Source organism: Plectropomus leopardus, chromosome 22, assembly GCF_008729295.1.
Source record: "Plectropomus leopardus isolate mb chromosome 22, YSFRI_Pleo_2.0, whole genome shotgun sequence".
Lineage (NCBI taxonomy): Eukaryota > Metazoa > Chordata > Actinopteri > Perciformes > Serranidae > Plectropomus > Plectropomus leopardus.
In genome coordinates, this window is record NC_056484.1 from 12,489,216 (window position 1) to 12,510,514 (window position 21,299).

The 21,299-nt window shown below is 40.3% G+C and overlaps 1 protein-coding gene across 1 annotated transcript in view; it reads left to right on the forward strand.

The window, feature by feature from the left end:
• pdzrn4 (PDZ domain containing ring finger 4) overlaps positions 1–21,299 on the forward strand; it is a 40,061-nt gene that overhangs the window by 14,128 nt on the left and 4,634 nt on the right. Inside the window, exons 2-5 of the mRNA XM_042511594.1 lie at positions 9,801–10,072; positions 11,537–11,639; positions 18,220–18,318; positions 19,764–19,826. Coding sequence (XP_042367528.1) covers positions 9,801–10,072; positions 11,537–11,639; positions 18,220–18,318; positions 19,764–19,826 — 537 coding nt within the window. The remainder of the gene's footprint in view (positions 1–9,800; positions 10,073–11,536; positions 11,640–18,219; positions 18,319–19,763; positions 19,827–21,299) is intronic.

Sequence of the window (21,299 nt, forward strand, 5' to 3'; positions counted from 1 at the left end):
TTGTCATTTTATGAGAGAAAATGAAGAAAACTACCATGCTACAGTAGATGTTGAATAAGATTGTGGATTAAACCAGGCGGTGTGAAGCAAACCTCTTCACTCCTGCCATCTAGTTTTTATAAACAGTGCTTTAATTGGATTTCATTTGCTTTCAATTACCACAGTGATGTTACAATAGGAGGTTGTTTTTTTCTTGAAAAGTATCACTAAATAATAGAAAACACTCATATTGTAATTCCAAAAAAGCCAAATACAAGACAAATCATGTTTCATTCCAAGGTTTTACCACTGGGTATTATCTGTATTCATGAAGCCTAATTGAAAGGAAGCCCGCCTTGCATGTGGAAGTGCTACAAAGAGCAGGAAATGAGATGGTTCTTAATGTGTTCACTGACAGATGATAACCTTTGATTTCCCCACACTTACATCAGAAATGGCTGCTTGGAATGACAGTCACAAGTCAGCAGTCTCTGATGTCTGTGTGCGTGCTTCTGCTGCTGCTGTTGTCACGCCGGGGTGGGGGAGAGATAGACATGTGAAGAGCAAGAGGGGATGAAACCCTTGAGACACACACAAAAACACAGGTAGAAATGGAAAGTGATGTACTGTCTGTTTTTAGTGTGCTTTGACAATATACAGTGTTTTTACACACTGAATCTAAAAGAAATGGTCTGACTTTCAGTGACAATGACAGGCAAAAGGGGGAATAAACACCCTGACAGCAAGACAAAGAAAAATCAATCCACAGACAGGAGAATGAAAGAATTAACGAACTACTAAGATTATATAAAATATACATTAGTCATATTAAAGACAATAAAAAGATAAACATGCTAGTTTAAAATTTTTTTAGCAGACATACATTTTTGAGCAGTTTAAATAGATCCATTAGTATTCCATCCAAGGATGCCAAAAATCAAGACTTTATTAATTACACCCACATTGACATGGATTCTCCCCAATCTCCCAGAATTCATAAATCCATTCAGTCCATGTATGTGCTTTAACTGATTACTTTAATTCTCATGTCACTCGTCACACGTGTTCCGATCCCAGGTCATCAAATAAAGACGGTTTCTCAAGCCATTAACGTGTGATGCTGATACCAAAGGTATCCTTTCGTGTGTCTTTGAGATGCTCCCATGTAACGACTGTATGAGATGCAAACCATGTATGAAACTTGTTGTAACAGGTAGATAAACTACTTGTTTTAGGTTAAAATAATAATAATATGTAATATGTTGTAAATACTTATACATATGAAATGGAATAATTCTGTTGGTATCATCCATAACTGTTGACTATGTAAATGCAAAAATAACGGTTGTCATGCGTAATGAACTGAACTGGATGGGACTACTTATTTGAAACAAGGCTATAGTGATGCCAAAGGGTGCATTTACCTTTGTGTGTTTTGACATTTAAAAATTAGAAAGGACTGTTTATTTTTTTCACTCTCTTTTAAAAGATGACCAACTTTAAAATGCTGACACAGCTTTTAAAATGTAAAAATGAAACCCAGCCAGCAGCATTGATCCTAATTTTGATTTTAAGTGGCTCAGTGGACAAAGGAAAGTTGTAGTGAGCAGACATTATACGTTTTGAAAGGATCTCTGGTGCAAAATTGAGTTCTGGCTAATATGAGGGTTGTCTCAAGTGATTCTGGGGAATGTAGGAAATAATCTTTTGTTTAAGTCTTCCACTGGAAGGCAACAGCGTGCCATCAGCTGCAGAGCAACAAAGTCAATCTTGTTGAAGGACACTACAGCTGTGCCGATGCTTCATGATGAGGGGCTCGAGTGCAGGATAAACGGTTGAAGGACAGGACAGCCGCCTGTTACTTTTAGCAGACATTATTGAACAGGGACATGTGGGAAGCACTGCTCACTGTTGTTGCTGCTAGACCGTGAAAAACCATTAGAAGCGTGCCACTCTTTTGGTAAAAGTTCATACATTTTTAACTTTTAATGCTCCCTCTGAAGCAAAGATCTAAAAGCTAAAACAAGCCAGCACTGTGAAGAGCGATTCCAAGAGAAAACACGGGCTAATCTGCTGCACACAGATACTGTGTGATGTAGGAGGGATTGACCTGAGCGGGCTACTTAACATCCATCCCGACAGCAGCTATTTAATCCACGTTTCATGTTGTCATGCGGGTTTCCTCCATGCAGAACTAATTGCTTGTTTTTGCCTGTTGTGCGGGAGCCCATGTCTGTGAAAAACTGTGAAGGACACTCATTACAACTTGTACAGACACTCGCAGACATAGATGCTATCATGGGTGCAGACGAGCACATAAACACAGACAGGAAGAGCTGAACGCTGTTCGGTGAATAAGGGTCCTAATAGGAGCACTGAGCGAATTCTCCTTGAACCCCTTGCCATAGCTTATCACACACACACACACACACACACACACACACACACACACACACACACACACACACACACCTCTCGCACCCCCTTCCACACTCTCGCTATCTGATTTGCATTTTGGTTAACACTCTAATTGCCTCTCATTAAATACCTTGTCACTTTGATTAATTGGTGCGATACAGAAATGTAAAACAGCAGAGCGTTACAATGCATAGTGAACAGTTTGTGATTGGGAAAGACAAACAAGTTGAAAATGCAAAACAGAGGTGAAATCTCACTAACTCCTCATGCACTTTTTAAGTTGAGTAAGGGTTTTTTCTCTGTTTCTGAGGTGAATCTCTTAAAAACCTGAAGAAAGTGACATATTTCAAGTTACCTGAGTTTATAATGAAGCACCTAGACTTACGGTGTATGCAATACACTGATGAACTCTTCTTGTGACTTACGGTTCATCTGTCCTGGACAAATATAGGTTCAAATGAGTCACATCACAGTGTAACAGCAGTAATCTACCTTTGAAAGTCATCATACTCAGTTTTAAATTGACTGTAATTGTAGTGAATTATATATTTTAGCCACTCAGAGTCACATCTTATACAAAGCAAAATGGGACTCTCTACATCCTTTGAAATGGCAGGTGCTATAATTGTACAGTGAGTGAAAGGTTATCTCAGTTGGGGTTATTTTTTCACTTTCTGACTCCCAAGCACAATTTAAAAGTCACAACTGAACTAAACTTCACTGATGTCTGCTGTTTGTCAAAGTTTTGTAAGATTACATGCCACCTTTTCAAACAAAAGTTCTGTATGTTAAAGGTCAAGAGTGTAGAATTTAGTGGCATCTAGTAATGAGGCTGCAGAACTGAACCTCCTCCTCTATGCTGTGTGTAGGTATGATATACGATGGCTCACACAAATATGTGAAAACAGTAATGGTCCAATCAGGAGCCAGTGTTTGGTTTGTCCATTCTAGGCCACTGTAGAAAATCATGGCGGACTCCGTGGAAGAGGACTAGTTCCATAAGTAGATATAAACGGCTCACTGGTGGTGGAATGAGGGGGTGGGGGGGTAACAACACTCTTTGTACCCCCAACTTCTGTGCCCACTGGAAGAAGACAACACAGGCTCTGCTATCATGAATGAAGCAGCGTGGCCAGATAGCAGTCAGGTGCACCCTGCCAAGTTTGTCAGGAGCATGCCAAACACACTTTTGGTTATTTCTAGCACGTTCTTATCCCAATTCGTCACATATTGCCACTTTGCAGTGGACTTGCATCTACATATTATGATGTAGATATCCTTCTGCAACTGCTGTGAACATTCTGTGATGGTGCTGCCGTGATGTCAACAAATGCACATGGTAGGATTATGCTGCATGTGCAAATGTTTAGACAACACAAGCACATGGCAACCAACACGGGGATGTCAACAAAAGCACATACTGGCACGGATAGTGAGGATTAGGCAACAAAGGCAGATTGTGCGGTGGGGAAAACAACCATCACACTCAGAGGGGAAGTAAATACCCCCCACCCCCACCCCCTGCAAGAAAAAGGATTTATTTCAACCCCATTTGTTCTGTTTTGCTGAGTACTTGTCACAGATGCATCAATAGCATCATGGTATTCTCATCCCGCACAAGGCAAGGGTCAATGTGATTCAGCTGACTGAGCATGGCCCACCAGTTGCACAGCCTGCCACTCAAATTTATGAAACCATCATCTTCTTTTGCCTCCGCTGCACTAGGTGATATTGCATGTCAGAGACTTTTATTATTGAAATGAGACATTTATGACAGTGAGTCCTTGCCACGAGAGAGCAGCCCCTTGAATCATCTCAATGCAGCTGAAGGAGGAAGAAAAATGAGATTTGACAGATTATTGGAGGACGCCACCTGCGCTTCCTCACTCATCACAATATGCCAATTTCAATGTAAAACCAATCTGACATGTATTGAGCTGAAAATCATGATCTGGGAGGCTTATGAAAGAAAGCTTGCGAGTGTTGGAGCGTCTCCTCAGAGGCGGACGAGGGGTTGAATAGACAGGGGGTCTCTCCAGGGGGCTTATTGTTTCGTGGTCCATTGTACGCCTATTCAGTCTGAGACACTGCCACTATTCAGTCAAACATGGCTAATGCAAACAGTCGCATTGTAGAGCTGTTTTAAATCTGTGGGGAGCTGATGTAATGTTTAAACTGTGTGTGTGTCTGCTTCCATTTGCTGACAATGACACCATATCTGTCTGATTTAGCTGTGAGGTTGAGTGGTTTCAGTCACGCTCTTATCTCTGGGCAGCAAACACCCATTCACATGGACACAACTATACACACAAACAAACTGTTATCTGGACTTTCCTTATCATTTGTTTGTATTCAGAAGTGGAAACAACATTAGCCATCTTAGTGGTCAACTGATTCAACCCTGTGACACATTTAAAGGTTGACATGATGAGCCCCCTCTTGAGCATATTTAAAGCCTCAGGCCCAGCGCTGATTGCTGTTTACTGTGCTACTTTCAACCCCATCTCAACACATGTACCAGCCATTTTCACATCATGGTCTGCTGGTAACCCTTTATAGTCAATGATGTGTGTAATTGGTGCATCACAGGCAGCAAAATGTGACATTAATAGCTGGTAGCGGAGACTCGCTGCTTGCTATCTGCTTGACCTTAAAAGTCTTTACAGAGTTGTGTCAAGAACTGACTTATCAAAAAATACTGAAACATTGGTGCTGACTTTTTAGAACACAAGAGCAGAGAAGAGACAGTGTGGGACTTGTTTACCACATTATTCTGCCTATTAAACTCAAATCACACCAATTTGGTCAAAGGGGACTATTTGTTATATATGAGGGGGAAGAAGGTGATGCAAAATGGGGGAGGCATATCAAATAATATTTTTTAAGCACTGGAGAGGGACTTTTTTATTTTGCCTCGGGAAATGGACATACAACTTGAAATTGTTGTGTTTTTTATTTATTTTAAATACCTTTTGTACGCAAAATCCCACTGGCTGGCTTAAAGGGCATGTTTTCAGAATGACACCATTTATCATAACCAGAAACACACCATTTTTAAGAACAATAATAACAATTAACAATAATAAATCAACACTATCTGTCGACATTAGCATTAGATATGTCCAGACATTTTATCACACAATGTCACAACCTAAATTAACCAAAAATCTACACCTAAAAAGGTTGGTGGCCAGCTAGGTAGAAAATAAAGAAGCAAACGATCTCCAAAAACCAAAGCAAGAAAGCTATGTAGTTAAAGGTAGCTTAAATGCTGAGATAGCCTCAGCTTGCTTAGCTAGAAATAAATAATGTACCTAGGCTACTTTTTCCTGTTTCTGGTGAGTCACTTTTAATTTTCCAACATATTTGTTCTTCAGTTTGATATACTACATAAATGACAAAGTTCCTAAAGCTGCAAATGTGATCAAGATAAAAAGCAAAACCAGCTCACTAGTGCTGCTAAAAAGTGATTAGCAAGTTTAAGTTAGCAAAGTAATGTTAGCAGTTCTGTCTAAGCTTTTGAGATAGATTTATTTTTTTTCTTACTGTTTTTGGCCTGCGCCAGTGAGACTGGTTTTAGGCTAACTAGCCAAACTGTTTTGCCTTTTAACACTTTCACAACTCCACTCTGCCTTTGTAGGCCTGTAGATAGTAAAAAACATGCAATATGTGTCACAAAAGGTTTTAACAAAAATAAAAAGTACAAAGTTTGCCGAAAACAAGCAAATGACATTTTCAGTGGAGCCTGTCGATCGATGATGGCACACACACACACACACACACACACATCAGCTATAGTATCCCCTGTCCTCCTGAAGGGCACCACACCACTTTGAACCTTGACCTTTAAAGGAAGAGTGTTTGGAAAGACAAGAAGCTTTGGTTTAGGACTATTGGGAACCATTTTTATTGGCAATGGTAACCTTTAACTTGAGAGGTATATGAAGGCTGCACTAGATTGTTGGTTCATTACAGCCGTCCCCCTGGACTACTGTAAACTCAGACTATTTTTAGCGTTCTCCAGGAGCTTTATGGGTTTTATCAGATGATGTAATGAGCTGATATTGTCTCTCTGTCAGCTTGGTCACGGGAGTGTAGTTGAGTAATGAGAAAGGGAACTTGTAATCAAAATGGAATTACTGTTTGATATTGATGGAATCCGCACACCTACACGTCTCAGGATCATACTTGCAAGTACAGTATAGCTTCCTTGCATGCTTGCCCACTCACACACAAGGAGATAGAGAGGAAGATCCCATGCTATGACTAAATTACACTACAATCCCTATGGAATAAAACAGTCTTTGCAAGAGTAAACAATATAAGAATAATAGGAAACTGTAAAAAAAAAAATATGATGGGCAGAGCAGAAAATGAGGATATTTCAATGGGAAACGTTTATGTCACTTAAGATTCATTGAATGGCTAATGAAACTACAAGAAATATACAGGCATCATATAATTATTTAAAGTGCACTTTAAGTGGACATAAAGAAAAACCAAATGGATATGGCTTTAAATGCGAACCAATTCCCCCATCTCAATTGTCTAGGAGCTCTAAAACCCATCTCTAACTTGTCTGCTTCTCTTTATCTCCTCATTTGTGGCTTAATTACCCTTAATGCTTTGTAAATTCGGTGTATATGATGTACAAAATGTGTGCTGCACACAAACACGTACACACACACATAAAAACCTGTGCGTTCTGAGCCATTATCCCCGGTCTTTGTCACATCTGCTGGCGATTAATCAGCCCCCAGTTAGCTCATCAACAGGCAGATTGAATAGAGGAACAACAGCAGGTAAACACGCTGGCAGGTGTAGCCACACATTCACTTCCCGCTTTCCAGAGCATTCCCTCTGATTGGAGATTAATGTGTCCATCTGGACCTCATTACAACTCAAAAATGTTGTGGAACTTTTTTCTGTACTTTCTCTGAGATGGACATTGTTCAGACAGGGCGATAAAATGCAGTTAATATGTGTGGAGGAGAACTTTTATGTGGTAAAAACACGAGAAAGGTCACCGGTTTGGTGCAGTCAGAAGTTAATTGCCATCATAGCTGCAGATGGCAGTCAGATGTGGACTGATGGGTACCTAAAGTCATTGAACACTTGGTTTATTTGTTGACATACCCCATGCAAGGTCTAGCAGACCTATCACAGTAAGACAGTCCTAATGCTGTCAACATTATGTCTACTTTGCTGCTATTAAGGACTCACATATATAGATATTTCTGAAAATGAATATTTACCCCCCTCCATTTGAAATAATAATTCTGTTCACATGACTGTTTTACAAAATATCTCAGTCCAAACCCTAATCCAAAAATTACCCCAAACACTCGCTGGTGTTAGCTTTCTTCAGCAGTCTTCCAGGCTAATGCTACCTTTTTCAAAACACCTATCTTATCACTGTGTATTCCTGTTTGATATAAAGATGAAGGAGCTCATGCAGACATACATGTGATGCTCTGAACACGCAAATGTTTTCCTTCCATGCTCATCAACAACAAGCCCACTCTCAATAGTGTCCCACCGTATGCTGGTTCTACCTGTTGTGATCGAAAACTGTCATTTTTGGTGGACTTCAAAACATGGATGCTTAGCAAGACCAAACAAATTGGATGCAGCAGATGGTGTTTATCCATGGAATAGCAATTCAGACTTAAAGTGTAAACAAACACACCGGTAATCCACCATTGTTGTTGTTTCTAGTGTGTGCTCATTACACAAAGCAACATTTGGCCCAACGTGAGGAAATTACCTAGACCTCCGTGCTTCGTGTCGTCACAGATAAAGAAACTGGACTTTTGAAAAACCTCGGTTTTAGTGACCTAGAACTTCATTTGCATGTTGACAAGAGGCCAAAACGTAGAGGAAAATGTGATGTCACAAAAAATATCTGTATATGTGTAGACAGGGCCTGAGTCCTTCCACTGGGCTAAAATATATAAAAGACATTTCAGAATGTAGCTCTTTTTAGTTCTACTTTGTTCTACCAATAATAAAAACAACCAATAAATCTACCTTCAAAATTACATTTGACCTTGATCTTGCTCCATTTTTGGAGTTAAAGGATGAGGTGATTTAAAATCAGCAGCTACTATGAAGATTCCATTTGATTGCTTGGGCATGTTGCTGCTACTTGATTCAGGAGGTTAGGGGTTAACCATGTCTCTGTGAAGATGTGTTGAGTGAGCCTCAATTGCATCTCATCCACTTTATTCTCCTGCAACCGGACATCAGCCAGAAGAAGGCATGGTAGAAGAACAGCTCCCGGCCCAAGTCGGGTCAACCCAACCCTGACGCCAGCTCCGCTCTCTTCTAATGATGCTGACATTAGGCACATGCTTCCACATTGTGAACCCTTGACAAACACTCTGAACCTCTCACACACCTGAAATCAATGCAAACAATCAATTTCAGGATGTGACAGGCTGAAATGAATTTGAGCACTGCCTTGGCATACAGAGGTTAAACTAATTGAGTTAGACTTAAATGCATAAGTGTGTGTGTGTGTGTGTGTGTGTGTGTGTGTGTGTGTGCGCGTGTGTGTTTTCACACTGACAGCTGTCAGTATGACATCTCTTCTCCACCGATTCCCTTGTGGCTCAACCTTTTCTGATCTTGCAAATTAAGTAGGCACTGCTTGCTACAACCGACGTTCCCCACGGAGCACACTCTACCCGCACTGCAGCTCCCCACTTTGCTGCTCATTTGCTTAAATCAGTATTATTATTATTCTACATCTAATGGGCTTAATGGTAGGAATGCAATGTAAATAATGCATCTGAGTAAGATTGATTTGAAGAAGATTATTGCTGCAAAACAGAATGAGATAAAATGAGCTCATTAAGGAGTTTTTCTGCTTCAGCAAATGCTGCACTCTCATACATTATACAGTCTCTGTAAATTTGTCAGCAGCCAAAAGGTTAGAGAGGCGCATTTGTGAGTAGCTGGTCAGCAGTTAAAACGTCTGAACCTGCCGGGAAAGTGTGCCGTGTTGGGAAAAACAAGGGTGAATATGCAATGTGTTCCCTCCATCAAGAATTACTGCTAAAGTGCCCTTTATGAAAGCACTTAACTTGTGGTTGCGCTACTAGAAGCCATTCAGAGCTTACACTGTGGAGACGTGTAAAAGTACTTTGAGGCTCCCAGGTGTAAATGTGAAACAGGCTGTTTCTGAAAAGAGCATGCATGTCTGTCAGACTGTCCTTGGATAAATGAGGGTTTGAAGAAAAAAAAAAACTACTATTCCTACTAGTCGTCTCTCCTTTTAGAGACTGGGGGATTCGGAAGTTGGAACAGAATACAGTTTGCATCTTTTACTATAACATGCAACTTAAAGGAGAACAGGGTGCCCTAACGATTTGGTCTCCCCTCCCCCCTCCCCCCTCCAGGTGAATGGGCGCAACTTCTCAAAGGTCGACCATGAGGAAGCAGTGGCGGAGGCAATCAGGCGAGACCCCATCGTTGTCCAGGTTCTCCGGCGAACCCCCACTAGAGCCACGGCAGCTGTTGCACATACCCAAAGCGGCACGCCACAGGACGTCTGTGTGGTGGATGTTTGCACACAGACGGACATCACATTCGAGCACATCATGGCACTGGCGAAGCTTCGGCCTGCTACTCCGCCTGTCCCTGACATCTGTCCTTTCCTTTTATCAGACAGGTGAGGGCAAACACATACTGTACAGATGTAGACAACGCAAAAAGTTTTTCATGTACTGAAAGGTAGCTGAATGTCAATGGTGCACACTGAGATGACACAGACAGGTATAATATTATTACCCCATATTTTGTTAAAGGAGACCTATTGTGTGTCATATTATTTTATAATGTTGGATATTTATATTAAATAAGGCCAAACATTTTGGATATTCTTGCTGGAACATGTGCATGTGTTCACAAGCTTTTAGTTTGACTTTTCATGATAGAAAGTAACACTACTCTCTTTTACAGTCAATCTCTGGCTGCAAGTACAGTACTACGTGTAGCTATGTAGCTAACATCAGGGAGATATGAAAACATGGTTGCAGATGTTGTAAACTTGTGCCTGATTTTAGATCATTTTCCCACTGGAACATGTCCGATTGTGTTTAGAAGCTTTCATTGGTGATTTTTTGCCAAAAGTGCAGCTATTCTCCATTACAGTCATTCCCTCGGCTGCAAGTACACTGCTACGTGTAACTACATGCTCATGTCTGGGAAACATCTTGATTAATTATCTTAATTTTTTTCCTGATTTCAGATGATATTCCTGCAGGAACATGTCTGGCTGTGTTTTGAATCTTTTATTGGTGATTCCTCACTGTAAAAAATGCAGCTTTTCTTAGTTACAGTTATAGTATACTGGGCTTTTTTGGAAGGGGGTCTTAGGAGACAAGTGCTAAAACAGAGTATCTCAGAGAAAGGGTGAACAAAGGTGTTCCAGCAAAGACAGTATGAGGATATATGTGTCTTTGTGTTATATTTGACTTTTTGAGAATATTAAACAAGTACGCATAAAATTACATAGCAGACCCCTTACAAATTCTAATTTTGCAACAAAACTCTGAATAATTAATGTAAAAATCAACCAATCATCCCATAAAAGCTATGACCTCTGTAAACTGTCACCATGATAACTGCCTCTCCGTAATCATTGACCCAGTATGGCAGGTTTGTAGTTTTATAGGACAAATTGATTTCATCTACTGCCCAGCTTAAACCCTATAAATAGCCACAGCATGGACGCAGTGCCAGCATGCCCGCTCTAGCAGCCCATTGGCTTTTAATCGCCCAGCAAAAGTTCCCATTAAAGGAAATGGATGTAGCACACAGAACCAATTATTGCATGCGGATTTGGCTCTGCATAATGATATCACAGGGACAAGTACTTAGCTATGCTAGGGGTTTCCACACTATGATACAACTGCTTAATGACTACCATGAATTGGAAGAGAACAACTAACCTCGGGGAGGCTTCAGGTTCATTTGGGATAGAAAATATATTCGGATCCTGTTTCCAGTTAAAGAGGACCTATTATGCTTATTTTTAGGGTTCTTACTTGTATTCAAGGCTTCTAGTAGAACGTGTTTACTTACTTTAATTATTTCTAACATACTTTCTCTTGCGCTTTTTGATTTTCTCTAGTTGTCATTCCATCCACACCATGGAGCATGAGTTTTATGAATGTCCAGAGTACCTTTCTAATACCCCAGCAGAGGTGGAGAGGACTGAAGAGTATGAGTATGAGGTAATGTTCTGCGTCTTTCTGCTATATGACTGTAACTATACTGTACTGAGACAGCACTACAACTTTTTGTGACAACTTAAGTCCAGAACAGGATAACTTGAACTTTTCATGGTCAACAGGGGATGAATTTTCCCTCATTTCCTTTTTATCTCTTTACTTTGGGCTACCAATGAGGGCATGAAAGTAGAAATATAAAAACTAGCAAAATGGACAAATTGCCACTGGAATTTTACCAATCGCATTTATGCTCACCAGAGGATGAACCCTTTCTGTTTTGGACAATTTTCAACTTTCAATGAAACTTATATAAATATATATATCCTATATAAATCCTTCATGCAAGTCTTACCAACTACAGCAAATAAACCATACAACGAAACAATATCACAATATACATACAATAATTACAAAAATAGTCACAAATCGGCTTTAATTTTTAATATAAATTAAATAAATTACATTTTAATTAAATTTTTAATTTAATTTAATGTACTATTTTAAACAGTCCAAAGGAGCTCACACTACATCCTCTGAAAGCTCATTCCATACTTTAGCTGCATGAAGTGTAAAAAGTTTTTTCAGAGAAATGCCTTAGTGGAAGTAATTTTGAGGAGTTCCCTTTCAAATTATATCTATTATTACAAAACTGGATAACAGACTCAGCCATACGTATATATTCTGTGAACAAGCTCGAGTATCTCAATCATGTCCCCTCTGTGTCTCCTGTATGCTAGAGCTGGTAAATGTAATTCTCTTTACCTCTCCTCATATGATATCTCTTCCAGACCTGGAAGTATGTAGCTCTCCTCTACACTCTCATTTTTTCTAGATATTTTAATTTATCAGGACACCAGGCTAAAATTGCAAATTCAAATTCAGCTTCCCTGTGGTGCTCTTATTTTACCATACCATCCATATTTCACTGTCTTCAACAAACTGGTAGCTTGATAGTTACATGCTGAGTATTTTTCCAATGAAGAATTAAGTGGGGGCAATGCTGCATCATGTAAGGCCCCAGAATGCAAACATCACAATACTTGTGCAATAAAAATGCATGCTAGGCTACTTGTTGTTTCAGATTTCCAAGGTGATTTCTCAGTAATGCACAATCTCAGGAGATAATCCAAGGCCACCCCTGCCATATGATGTTCATATCCCACAACAATACAAGAAAAATACTCTATCACAATGTGGAAGCTGCATCTATCCTTTGAATTGTTCTGCATAGCATAGAAAAAAACCTAGGTATAAGACGGGAGGCTATTTTCTATATATCATTGTAGCAAAAGAAAATCCCTCTCTGGAAGGCCTCCCCGTTGAATAACCACTTTGTTTAATTCACAGGCAGTTTCAAAATGCACTGTCCTTCAGAAATACTTAAGTTCCCTTTTTAGACAGCCACTTAAAGCTGAACAGAAATTGTCAATGTCGTGTGGTAAACCGCAAGCACTGTTTGGTCCGTTGAGCAATGTGACAGAATGTGATGACATTGCACTGATTAATCAATTAGATTATGTTAATTTGTGGTGGATTATAGGCCTATCTGACATCTGTTATACATATTTAATATGTGTTATCTACAATATTTACAGACTTCAGTTTTGTTTATAGTAGACAGGACTGTATAAACAGCACGTTCTGATTCCGAACTCATCAAATAGTGCTGCTCTGTCAGTGCTTTTGGCATAAATGCGTAATGTTAAAAGGCACCTTTCGCTTATACATAAAATGCTACCAGGTGACAATGCAGCCAGACAAAATCAATTACAGCGTTATTACTGTATATACGCCAATGGACTGCTGGGTGCCTGATAAGTGCACGGGCATCACCTGAGAACGCAGACGGATGGAACCTGTCCAATGCGCAAAAAAACACGTCAGGATGGCGACAGGTTGTAACGCTGTCTGTAACCATGTAATATGAGGAGCTCAAGGGCACTTGTAGGGCAGGTGAGAGGGGAGCTGGATGGGTCCTACATACCCAGACCTTCCCATTTGAATGTGATGTTTTTTTTCTACACCTTACCATGTGCCCCCTTGCCCTTAACCAAACCATAAGTGCTGCTGCTGCTGCTTAAAAACATCCACATGCAACTTCATCCCAACATGTGTGTTTTTTCACATCTATGTATTAGCATCCTAAAAAAAAAAAAGTAGACGCAGAAGAATTCCTAATTAGTAATATGTTGACACGGAAGACCATTGACAGAGCTGTAACGTGACGAGTTGGGAGGAGAATGTGTTGGTATATCACTAAAACTCAGTGCTAAGCAGGAGGCTTTATATTGCTAGTTTTTCATGGCACTGTTTGAATTCTTTACAATACAACAAATCAAAGCTGCATTTCTTTTACTGGTAAATGTAACTACAATGTGTGAAATTGTCCTTACTGCCACTAATTATGTTTAATAGATAACCTTTTATGTAAAGCAATGCTAGCAGTTCTTTGAGCTTAGGCAAAACACCTTCTTTAGCTAATGTCAGCATGCAAACATGCTCACAATAACAGTGCTAACATGCCGATGCCATGTTAGCATAAGCATTTGTTTATCACAGAGCTTATTTCCTGTATATCCCATAGGGATTTTGAGGAGGGACACAGGGCGATATTAGCTTCCAGGTTGGCCTACAGAGAAACGTCATCCCAGGGGCACTATATAGTGGCTTTTAGCCATATGAATGTTCTGAATATCATATACAGAACCTTAAAGCCTGTTCATCATCATACTTCAGCATGTGAGCACACTAAAATTGGTGAATTGACATATAGTCTGTACCCACAAGTGTCTCTATTTTATCGGAAGCAACATGAGGATACTCAGACAGTGGACCTTTGAGGTCATGTTAGGTGACAGTGATGGGTGACGTTTGCCATTGTCTATAGTCCTCCCTGGTTTAATAGGCACTTCCTGGTTCAATGAGCTGCACTATGGGTCATTAGGACTCCTCTGCTGCAGCTGTGGCCTTCCCTCACGGCGTCATCTAGATGAAGGAGCCTCCGCTGTGTGTCAGGGGTGGGATGGGGGGTGGAGGGCTTTAGAGGTTGGCTTTACAGTGTGAGAAAACACACACACAACCCAACACACACAACAGCCATTCTCCCACCCCCACCTGCCAGTCGCTCACACCCCAAATCAGCCATCCTCACTTACCTCTGTCCATCCATGTGTATCTAACTGAAACGTGAATGGCTTTCCTCTCGGATGAAACAGAATAGGGCTGCCATTCCCAGGAACATTACTTCTGACAGGTTTAGCTTCAATTCCAAATGATTGTCCATATGGGTACTCCTGCTGTCATAATACTACTGCTACTTCTGCCAAATCTACCAAAGTACAATATTTCCAAGAAGCAGACGGTAGATGTAGAAACTGTGTCAGATCTGACAGTTTCATATACGGATGCTTTGATTGTTAGGGAACAGAAGTTTGCAGTGGAATAGCAAGCCAGAGTTACTAGAAATACTACCTTGGATATCTGAGTTCATCTAAATGGTTGCAACCTCTTTTGGATAATTTACTTTCCAGACTATGTTGAATAATTTTAGACTTTATTGACTGCTCTGTTTGGTCACCAGGTTACACAGCGCTGTTAATGAAGTGCCAGCGGTCTGCCAAAAAGCAGCCAGTTAGCTGTTTGCCAAATTAGTCAAAATGAACATGTCTTAATTATGGACCATCAACAGGTGCCAAACATCAAAGGCTGGGGTTTTAAATCCTCAAAAAGAGAAAAATGTTGGTACGCAATGTGTGCTACAGGGATAGCACTGATGCACTGCAAGTAGAAATATGTAAAACATGTATTATTACTTTCTATAAATCAGAAATAAGGAATGCTCAGCACCAATGCAGCACAGGTCAAGACATCCAGGATTTAACTCTCTAATACAGGCCAAGGACCAAAAATGCCAGATTTTACAATTCCCATGATTCAGCTAAATATTAACTTTATCACTGCCAATAAATGCCTACATTTAAAAATCCACAGCCCCAGTTCACAGCAAAGGTTTTTATTAAAAAATCATTTGTCTGTAACCCAATCTAAGATAACCCCTCTGACATCATATGGGTTATTTTAACACAACTTAAAGTGCTACCACCCTGCTAACCCTGAATGGGTTTAGTTGAGGTCTTCAGTGGCCATGCCTCCTTATTGTGCTATTAAATTGCTTTGCATAGACCAGGGATACTCTACTTGCTTTGCTCAGTGGCCAGTTTTGCAAAATGACAGGAGACCAGGGGCAAGCTAATAAACAAACACTGATTAAGTTTAATTGTATATATGTATTAAATGAAATGCCTGTTTTCAACCTTTCACTATTGAAGAATTTCACCCATTTTTGCCAAGGGCAAATCCAGTTGCAGCAGCCCATGCAGGTCTGGTGTACGCAAGAGCGGTTTTAAGATTTGAGGACAATCGTGGCTTAGCCCAGACCTCGGTCCAGGGGATCCTTTCAGACATTTTGTTTTATTAACCTATTTTTTAATACCTTTTTTAATGCACTGTAGTACTGTACTTACATTCAAAGTAGATTAGTACATTATTTTTTTTCACTGAGTATTAAAAAATTGGTTGGCAGGCGACCTTGCACTGGACTGTGGGCCAGATGTTAGTGGTTATCTCGTCCAGTGGTAATTAGGCTCAAGCAACCCCAAAACTCTGAAAGAAGCCAAAAACAGTAAAGTATAAATGGGAAAACTCACAATTATAAGCTTTCTGTGGCTGACTGAGTTATCTACACACTATAAAACAGTGACAGCTAAAGGGTGTCATCATCTGCAATGAGGAAACAATGAGCCAATGAACATTAGGCGAGGCAATAATTCCAGTTGAATGAAACATGAAGTAACGTGCATAAAGTGCATATTAGACTGAAATGTTACAAACAGATGTTTAATGTGGCTTTAAAAGAAGCCACCTATTGTCTTCATTTGTCATATGTGTTAGTGGTAAATGTGATCACTACCATTTTAAAGTGGGAAACCACATACTTTAAATTACAAAGATAAATTCACAATACATTGTTAGCCACAGGAAATTAGTTTCAACGTCACCACTGTGCCATTAATTTAAACTCCACAGTGGCACAGATTAGGATCCAATCATCTCTAATAAAGCCTCTCTACTGTTTCAACACCCACGGCGCCATGCATCTTCACTAGTAGGCTTCATACCATGATAACTGACTCCAGTAATCCAGCACACCGCCCGATGTGCACTGACATTAGTGCTGCGCAATGTATGCAGCTGTTATTTTACTGTCAGGGATTGTTCTAATCAGCCAGTGTGCTAAACTGGTGAGGAGTGTGGGTAGTCAAGACCAGCACATGGTGTTACAATATTATAAACTCCTAACACACCCCAACCTTTGAAGGTCAGGGCTGTCTGCACAGGGGGTTAAATGCCACAGAAATTAATTACTTTCCCTGTCAATCTCTGCTATCATGGCTTCCCATGACAGAAAAAAAGGGGGCTGGGGCTTAATTCATGCCCCCCCTTTTTCCCCCACTCCCCTCCTCTCACAACTTCACAGCGCAGAAATGAATTTGGCAGCATGGGGTTAATAAAGATTACCCCTTGAGTTTATCTTTATGTGATTACCTCTATGCACAGCAGAGATCAAAAGGAGGCAGTCGCGGCTAAATTTAGAGACATTTCCTGTGGGATGGAACTAGCCAGTGAAATACCATCACTGTAGCCATCAAAGAGCGGCCCCTGTATGCTGCCACATGCTGGGTTCAGTTTGATACTGACAGGCTTTCATTTCATTGATGTACAGGACACATGCTGGGGCTCTGTTTACGTGTCTGCTGTGTTGTCCTCTATTGTGTGTGGGCACATGGTCATTGTGTTGGATTGAATTCTAGTGTCGTGATTGCTACAAATTCTCAATATTGGTTGTTGGAGCAGCCTTAGAGAGAGGGTAACAGCTTTGTATCAAATTTTTATATTAACACCGAAATACAGGAAAGGTGTTTACTACAGTTCCCCTCAGATTCAAAGACTGATAGCTTCTCCTCTCTGTACTCTATTCAGCCCCATTTCCAGCCAGCATGTTCTCATCCCCGAGTCATCAAAAACAACTATTTAGCCCATTCTCATTCCAAACTCGTCAAATAGCACTGCTCTGCCAGTGCTTTTGACATATGAGTGTAACACCAAAAGCCACCAGCTTGATCTGCTGTGTCTGGCCACGGCCTCCTTTCAGTTTTCTCCTTCCTTCCAGTTTGTGGCCCAGACACACAGCAAGTTAAATATCCATGTGCTAAATGTTCACTTCAGTGTACACACGTGTCCTTTTTGCCTAAAGCGAACTCCCTACTTATGACTACACAACAACAAAACACTCCCAAAGTAATTAGTGAAGGCAATGTAGAGCATAAAAATGAGTTGGACCTCATCTCTCATGGGTTGTGTCGTTTCAGCTGCTCTGTAAAAACAGATGAGTAAACTCCCTTGTTTGAAATGACATGGTTTTGGAATCCATCAGATCCACTAGGGAAAATGTGGGCTCATAACAGGTGCGATGTGGGAAAACATTCCAGGTTTAAAACATTATTGGTTTGTTTGTGTGTAACAGGAGGTGGAGCTGTGCAGACAAAACAGCCAGGAGAAGCTTGGCTTGACACTGTGCTACAGGACCGACGATGAGGAGGACACTGGCATATACGTCAGTCAGGTAGAGACAGATGTTAATGCCATTTTTGTCCCCAACACTGTCACACAATTACATACCTCCCCGATATGGTCTGATAGGTTGCATGTTGGTTAAATCAAACTCAGGGCGCCATGATCAGTTTACTTTGGAGCAGGAAGTTATTAAAAGATGGCATAAAATCCCATTTGAATTCCCATCTTTACATCCTGAAGCAGTGAGCAAATTGAAGTGAAAGAGGGAGGAAGGAAAGTGTTTGCCAGTCAAATATCAGCTCTGAATGAGCCACGCATGGCAAAAGAGGAAGTCGGGTTTGAAATGTGATTCCCGTCCTGCCATTCCTCCTCCTTTGACTTGTTTTAATTGAAGGTTTTAATTAGCTTGGAGCGACAACCTTCTCCTCCCCACACAGACTGTTAAATGACACATTTACTGTACCCCCTCTGAATACCAAGCACACCAAATAAAGGAAGAACATGCACACATCTTTTTAAAATTCAAATAATTTGCAGCTCAGAGAAAAAAAAACTTCCTCTTGCACAATTGTTGATAAGACAAAATGAAATGAAAATGAAAACAAATCAATGCACTTTCCAAGACAAACCTTAATGAATGACGGTTTTATGAGGGCTTTAAGCGCTACAAACTGAATTAGAAAAATGCTGAATCTGACTGCAGGTGCACTTTTCATCGCATAATGAATAAAAAAAGGATAAGAGTGTGAAAAGTGCCAGCTGTATGAGACTTTAAATGCTGCCATAAGATTAGAAATGGCAGAATTAGCGCCTTTCAGTCTTTATAGAATAAGTCTGTGAAATCTGCCTGCTATTCCTCTAGTTTTCACCTGTTCTTCTTGAACCAGAATCTGAATGTTAATACAAAACCTGCTAAACATCAACAGATTGTGAAAGTAGACTCCTGCCGACAGAACGCATCTATTTTTGTATGTTTGATAAAAAGGATGAAAATGCAAATTCCCCTCATTAAAATGTATGGATGGGTAGCATCGGTGCGACTTTGGGAAGTGCTTGATTCTTTTCTCCATTTCAACTAAGATTTTTTTCCACATGTAGCTATCTCTCTTGATCTTCAATGCAAGAACAACAAAGTTTATAAAATGACTATTGAGGGCTTGTAGTGTTGTTGCATATCCACTGGGATGCCTTTTGAAAATATGAGATGTTTATTCATTCAACTAAAATAGAATCAGGTCTGTGCTGAAAACACTTGCAACTTTCATTGTGCTTGGATGAAGCAGAAGTCCATGTCAAAGCCAACCCGTATCATATGAAAATACAAGATTGTCAGCAGAAAATAAGTGTGTTCTCTTTATGGAAAAAAAAAACACTTTTCCTGACAGCAGAATTGAGAGAGTGGTGACTGAGTGGTACATCAGCTGTGTTTTTTTTCTTTAATGGGGAAACACAATGACTGGCTGTCAGCATTGATTGTCATGTTCTTGTGTGCAGGTGGAGCCAAACAGCATAGCAGCAAGAGACGGACGCATTAAGGAAGGAGATCGTATTCTACAGGTGGTTATTTTTATCACAGTGACCAAAGTACATTCATACCAGGTTATATTATGAACTCAGATGTATAGGTTTAAACATCAGTAGTCTTCGTGTAAGTGGTAGGATGTCATCATTGCTGCAACGGCCCAAAATTATTCCATTAGACCAATAGCCCATTTTTCCAACAGTAGGTTATCAGTGTTTTAAAACAGTGTTTAAAATATGTTTGGTGGTTTGGTGCTGGAAAAGCAGGGACAGTTCAGTAGAAACACTCAAGATTGAGGACTCAAACGCTGCCGAGTTACGTGTCAATGGGTCAGTAAAAAACAACCAGGATTGTTGGCTTAAATGCCGCTAAGACACACCTCAAAGAGTCAGTAAAAACGGGTTAGTAGAAACACCTGGGACTGAGGTCTCAAACGCCACCTTGAAAGATCAGTAAAAACAACCAGGATTGGTGGCTCAAATGACACAGAGAGACACCTCGAAGGGTCAGTAAAACAGGTAGGTAAAAGCAACAACATGGGATTGTTGGCTCAAATACCACTGAGGAAGATCCCAAAAGGTTGCCGAAAAACACTGCGTATTGGTGGCTCAAACGGCACTAAGAAATGCCTTGAAGGGTTAGTAAAATCACCTTGGATTAGTGGCTCAAATGCCGCTGAGAAACGCATTCTGGTCTCCTAAGTGGGCATGGCTGTCTCTTCCTTGCATGCCCCCACCTTGTCTGAAAGTGTAGTAAACATGTGGATGGATGAAATATGATTCAAAACAATACAGCAAGGGCTGGGGCTAATCTCCAAAAGTGGCGGGGAAGTGGCAAACCATCATGACACAGATAGAGGAAATAATTTGTGGGCTTGGTTTATCAACGGTCCTTGATATCACATTGATATTTGTTTGTTTGTTTGTTTTTTAAAACCTATTTCTCATTTCATCTTTCTGCCAAAGTAGATCCTCTATGCTGCAATCTTTTTAGAGGGTAGCTAAGCAGCTGGTGGTTCAGTCCGGGCAAACATATGTATATTTAATCACTTCATTTTACCAGGGAAATTAAAATCCTTAGTCGCAGTTACACCCGGCACTACATCTTCTCCAGCACTCCTCCTGTCTCAGTCTTTCTCTTGTCTAATTATGCAAAAAGACCTAATAATTCTCTCTAAACAACTAAAAATGTTGCAACCTCATAAACCGTTTTTCTACTTTAGATTGTATCTATGCAACTGCAGATTCAAAATAGTTTCAGTCTTGATTGTGTTTCCACTGTAATACAGGTTTAATAAAATGTAAAGCTTTGCACTCTTGACTGCAGGCTCAACAAGGGGTCAAAGCCAGGGTGAGCAGTCCCTCATTACGACTTAACAAGAAGTTGTCTGTTTAATGTCACTTCCTGAGCACAGAGCCTCATGTGAATACAACTCTCTGCTGTCTGTATTTTCTTCCTTATGTTCTATATGCTGCCATGGTCATTGAAATACAGAGGTGTGTGGTTTT